At 47.7% G+C, this 5,172-nt stretch overlaps 3 protein-coding genes across 3 annotated transcripts; all 3 read right to left on the reverse strand.

Annotated features, from left to right (window-relative positions):
• Window positions 1–2,171: 2,171 nt before the first annotated feature.
• Window positions 2,172–2,594, reverse strand: LOC109931214 (histone H3). The gene has a single exon (XM_020530545.2). The coding sequence runs from the start codon at window positions 2,580–2,582 to the stop codon at window positions 2,172–2,174; it is 411 nt and encodes a 136-aa protein (XP_020386134.2). The 5' UTR covers window positions 2,583–2,594.
• A 519-nt stretch (window positions 2,595–3,113) lies between these two features.
• LOC109931191 (histone H4) lies at window positions 3,114–3,826 on the reverse strand. Its single transcript, XM_020530528.2, has one exon. It carries the CDS (start codon window positions 3,780–3,782, stop codon window positions 3,471–3,473), a length of 312 nt encoding a protein of 103 aa, XP_020386117.1. The 5' UTR covers window positions 3,783–3,826; the 3' UTR covers window positions 3,114–3,470.
• A 102-nt stretch (window positions 3,827–3,928) lies between these two features.
• LOC109926812 (histone H1-like) lies at window positions 3,929–5,085 on the reverse strand. Its single transcript, XM_020526668.2, has one exon. It carries the CDS (start codon window positions 5,065–5,067, stop codon window positions 4,429–4,431), a length of 639 nt encoding a protein of 212 aa, XP_020382257.2. The 5' UTR covers window positions 5,068–5,085; the 3' UTR covers window positions 3,929–4,428.
• Window positions 5,086–5,172: the final 87 nt, after the last annotated feature.

A 5,172-nucleotide genomic window follows, 5' to 3' on the forward strand; every position in this document is an offset into this window, starting at 1 on the left:
CTCACAGCACCAGCGACCCAGGTTTGATTCCAGCCTCGGGTGACTGTCTGTGTGGAGTTGGCACGTTCTCCCCATGTCAGCATGGGTTTCCTCTGGGTGTGCACGTTTTCTCACACAGTCCAAAAACATGCAGGGTAGGTGGATTGCCATACTAAATTGCCCATAGTGCCGCTGGGATATGTGGGTTAGATAGAGGAATGGGCCTGGGTGGGATGCTCTTCAGGGGGTGGTGTGGACTTGTTGGGCTGAATGGCCTGTTTCCACACTTCAGGGCTTCTATTACATGACTTTTGAAAGCACTTGTCTCATACCATTAATATTTGCCTTACTTCAATTAAAAACTTGAACTTTCATTGAAGGATTACCTTATTCAATAACTAGCTTAAAACTAATAGAATTACAATCATAGACCCAAAGTGTTCCCTCACTGTCACATCAATCACTAGCCCTGACCAATTACTGAAGAAAAGGTTGTTGTTGGTCACTAACAGTCCCCATTAACAACTATTCACCCTCCCAGCCTGATCGTTAGCAACTCCTTTGTCTGTCCAACTGTCTTTCTCTCTCTTTGGGCTGTATGCTATCATTTACTCCCAAGCCTTCCCACCTCCCTATTTTCTGCATATAAACTGAAGTTTGCCCAGCTACCATCAGTTCTGAGGAAAGTTCACCGGACCCGAAACGTTAACTGTTTTCTCCTTCAGATGCTGCCAGACCTGCTGAGCTTTTCCAGCAACTTTGTTTTGGCTCCTGGTTTGCAGCATCCGCATTTCTTTCGGTTTTTAACGGAAAAAAAAGTTTGTTTTTTTTTTCCCCTGTCTCCACCAGGAATATTTAGATGTTAAAGAAAATTTTATTGAGCACAATTAGCAATTTCTTCACGATCCAAACCTCTAACACTATCTTAGTCACACACAACGTTTGGAAAATGGAAATCCCCTATTACAACCTTATTATCCTTACATATGTCTGAGGTCTCTCTACATTTCCGTTCCTCAACTTCCATCTGACGATTGTGGGGCCTATTAATACAATCGCACCAAGGTGATCATTCATTTCCTTTTTCTAATTTCAATTCATTTTCACTGAACAACTTTTAAGAAATATCTTCAGCAGTTACAGCAGTAAGGTGTTGTGGACCTGCTGGAATAAGGGAGGGAGGCTTTACAATAGTAGTGAAAAAAATGGTGTCCCTGTCAGTACACCCACCATGGAATCCCAACACAGCAAGAAGAGACCATTTTTGACTGAGAATCTGAACCAAAATTCCGAAAAGCATCTACACAAGTAGGATTAATGAACAATGGTTGAATAAGGTTGAGGTTCAAAGCTGAAAATAGAAACAAGAAGGATACTAGGTATAGAAAATGGGGTTTAAATTAATCTCTTGGACAGGATAAAAAAGTGTAAGTGCATTCTGAAGAGGGCGATCAGGAGGGCAAAGAGGGGATATGAGACAGCGGTAACGATAATCCGCAGAGATTCTACAAATTGATTTAAAGCAACATAGTGGCGAGAGGGACGGAGAGAAGCCCCTTGTGGAATGAGGGAATCAAATTGTGCGAACTATACATTTTGTAATCTCAAATCAAATCAATTAGTAAGTACACTCGCATTCTTCTGCGTAGAACCGCCTCCTGCTTTCTACATGTTGATAGGATTTTCAAATTTGAATGAAAGCTTTCAATGATTTGGCGCCATTTTCCCTGCGCTCCTTCGCATCCATGGTCACAGTTACAGAAAAAAGAAACTGCACACGCTGGAATCCAAGGTAAACAAACAGGAGGCTGGAAGGAGAGGTGGAGGAAATGCCAAGGGAGGCAAAGAGGAGAGAGAGCTTTTACCACGACTTTCTAATCTCCTGCACACAGGGAGCCCGTACTTCAATTATGTTCCGTGATCACTTGAAATGTAAATTCCAAATTTCACTGCCGCTTCTTCACTTTCCATGTCTGTCATACAAACGTATCAGTCCTACGCACTGGTTTCTTAGTCAGATGCAATTCCTGCAGTTACAGGTGAATTAAAGCGGTGCAATAACAACAAGACATAGAAATATAACAAAGAAACGCACGTCACGGATCAGTTCGGCTCTTTCTGGATACTTTAGTGGCTCTGAAAAGAGCCATTGTGTTTCTCGGGGTGAACGTGTAGGGCCGGGCACGCTCCGTTTAGGCGCGCTCCCCGCGGATCCGGCGGGCCAGCTGGATGTCTTTGGGCATGATTGTGACTCGCTTAGCGTGGATGGCACACAGGTTAGTGTCCTCAAACAGCCCCACCAGGTAAGCCTCGCTGGCCTCCTGCAGGGCCATCACGGCCGAGCTCTGGAACCGCAGGTCGGTCTTGAAGTCCTGAGCGATCTCCCGCACCAGGCGCTGGAAGGGCAGTTTGCGGATTAGCAGCTCGGTGGATTTCTGGTAGCGGCGGATCTCCCGCAGAGCCACCGTGCCGGGCCTGTAGCGATGAGGTTTCTTCACTCCGCCCGTGGCCGGAGCGCTCTTGCGGGCCGCTTTGGTCGCCAGCTGCTTGCGGGGAGCTTTCCCTCCGGTGGATTTGCGCGCTGTCTGCTTGGTTCTGGCCATTCTCTTCAACTCTATGCAACACACTTGCAGGCTACTGCTATCAATGCTGAGTTTGTTGCGGTGCTGCCAATTTAAGGGAATGAAGAGCCTGCCTTCGAGCTGGCATTGGATACAGTCCCATCCCTCAACCCACTGAGAAACAGCTCCTGGAGCTACAGAAAAGGTAATAAAATAATTGTTGGAAGCTGATTGGTTAACTTGAAATGACAGTTGGTCAATTTCAAATAGCCCGCCGATTTTACCCTCGCAATCCTGAGATGAAGTTAAATATTTAAAGGAAAAATAAAGTCCGACAACGATAAAGTCTAATACTTTGTAGGATTTTTTTTTAAAAACCTAGCTTGCACACAGCGCGACGGGACACGGGATTATTGTCTGATCTGTTTGTAACAGGCAGGAGAAAAGCGCGGGGTTTAATACAGCCCAAACTGATCAACCGAACGTGTAACCGCCGTTAATGACTCTAAACAATCCCGCCGATTTAAACATAATAAAAGCAAATATAGTGTACACTAATAAAGTTACGCAATCTCAATTTATCGGCACATTTTTATTAGGCCCAGTTTATAATTCGTCCGAAAACAATTTGTCATTGCTACGTTTAGCAGCCAGATAGAAAGAACATGCCATTAAAATATCTGCAGACGTCCCAGAATCAAAACTGAATCAGATATCATTCCTGGAAGGGTTAATGAAATAGAAATACTGGAATATGTAACATTTCGCATCTGGGCAGAATTACAAGTCGCGATGTAAGCTAACGAGCTGCAGTACAATACACCCTCCCGATATGCTGCCTTTCCCCGTCCTCAGGTCTCCGGCCTCAATCGGAGGAATTGGGTGGCTCTGAAAAGAGCCTTTGGGTTCGCTGGAAAAGGGTCGATTTGCTCAGCCGCCGAATCCATAGAGAGTGCGGCCCTGGCGTTTCAGAGCGTACACCACATCCATGGCAGTGACCGTCTTGCGCTTGGCGTGCTCAGTGTAGGTGACCGCATCCCTGATCACATTCTCCAGGAAAACCTTCAGCACCCCGCGGGTCTCCTCGTAGATCAAGCCCGAGATGCGCTTGACCCCACCACGGCGAGCCAGGCGCCGGATGGCTGGTTTCGTGATGCCCTGGATGTTATCACGGAGCACTTTGCGGTGCCGCTTCGCTCCGCCTTTTCCCAGGCCTTTGCCTCCTTTCCCTCTTCCAGACATCACGCTTCTTCAATCCAATCACTGCCGAATGAGAGCCGAGCTGCCTCACCTTCCTTTTTTATACAGCCCGCCCCGACCTGCCTGAGAAAGAGCTCACATGGTGTGAGAGGCGGCCCGGATAGTTAACAACGTGGCAGCAGAGAAATATCCAGCTCCGCCTCCAGCTAACTCCCGCCCCCAACTGGATCTGGAACTAAACCTTTTCTCCATCAGAGCAGTGAACACAACGATCAGCAGAAAAGCTGCAGACTCGAGCTTCATGGTCAAAGATAATAAAAACAGAATTTTTATAAAGTACTTGTGATACAATTAAATGACCATTTCCCGGCCTTTCTTAACAAGTCAACACGGTTGCTTCCATTTCAATGTCAGTTTCTGTTTCTTCAGCTGAAAGAGCAAATCATTGCTTGGGAATTGTGTTGCGAAGCAGGGTTTCAGGGCCAGTGTTACGAGTGTTGGGGGGGCTGGGTGTAAATCCGTTAGAGAAATGGGGACGAGTTATTCACATAAATTAATATGTAATTTATCCCTGCACTCGGAGCTCGGACAGGGATCATTTGATCCGAGCTCAGCTCTTTTCTGAGAGATGTGGGTGGCTCTGAGAAGAGCCTTTGGATTCAGAAGGTTACATGTTGCACAGACTGCTTCATTTCTTTGCTGCTTTCTTGGTCACTTTCGCTTTGGGCTTGGCCTTCGGTTTCCCCGATTTCGGGACCGGTTTTGCGGCCTTGGGGCTCTTGGTCTTTTTCACCTTCTTCACGGGAGTCTTTTTCTTAGGCGCTGCTTTCTTCACCGTTTTCTTCGGCGTTGCTGCCTTCTTGACGGCCGCTTTCTTGCCTGTTGCTTTCTTGGCTGGGGATTTCTTCGCTGTCACCTTCTTGGCCGTTGTTTTCTTCACGGCTGGTTTCTTGGCGGCTGCTGCTGGCCTCGCCTTCTTTCCCACTTTTGCCTTGACTGGATTCTTTGGGAGTTTGAAGGAGCCGGAGACGCCCTGGCCCTTGACCAGAACCAGGGAGCCTTTCGCCAGACACCTCTTGATAGCCATCCTGATCTGTACATTTTGCTTCTCCACATTGACCCCGCTTCTTTGCAGTGCCTTCTTTATAGCGGCCAGAGACGTCCCCTTCCGATCGCTGCTCTCGCCGACAGTCTTCACAATCCGCTCGCCCAACCCGGGACCGGCTGGTTTTTTCCTGGGAGCCGCCGCCTTCTTCTTCTTGAGAATCTTGGGTTTGGTGATAGCGGAGGCTAGAGGAGCCGTTTCGGCGGCTGCACTGTCGCTCATGTCGAGAACTCTGCGCTGAATCTCTCTCTGTCAGACTGAACTGGGTCAGCAATGAAGCTGCTGGTGGCGGCACTGAGCAACTTAAAGGCAGCGAGCGGACGGCGC

Source organism: Rhincodon typus, unplaced genomic scaffold (genome assembly GCF_021869965.1).
Source record: "Rhincodon typus isolate 14 unplaced genomic scaffold, sRhiTyp1.1 hic_rhity00012214, whole genome shotgun sequence".
Classification (NCBI taxonomy): domain Eukaryota; kingdom Metazoa; phylum Chordata; class Chondrichthyes; order Orectolobiformes; family Rhincodontidae; genus Rhincodon; species Rhincodon typus.

Excerpts from the sequence above, each read along its gene's own strand:
- LOC109926812 (XM_020526668.2), bottom strand. The coding sequence starts at position 5,067 with ATGAGCGACAGTGCAGCCGCCGAAACGGCTCCTCTAGCCTCCGCTATC.
- LOC109931191 (XM_020530528.2), bottom strand. The coding sequence starts at position 3,782 with ATGTCTGGAAGAGGGAAAGGAGGCAAAGGCCTGGGAAAAGGCGGAGCG.
- LOC109931214 (XM_020530545.2), bottom strand. The coding sequence starts at position 2,582 with ATGGCCAGAACCAAGCAGACAGCGCGCAAATCCACCGGAGGGAAAGCT.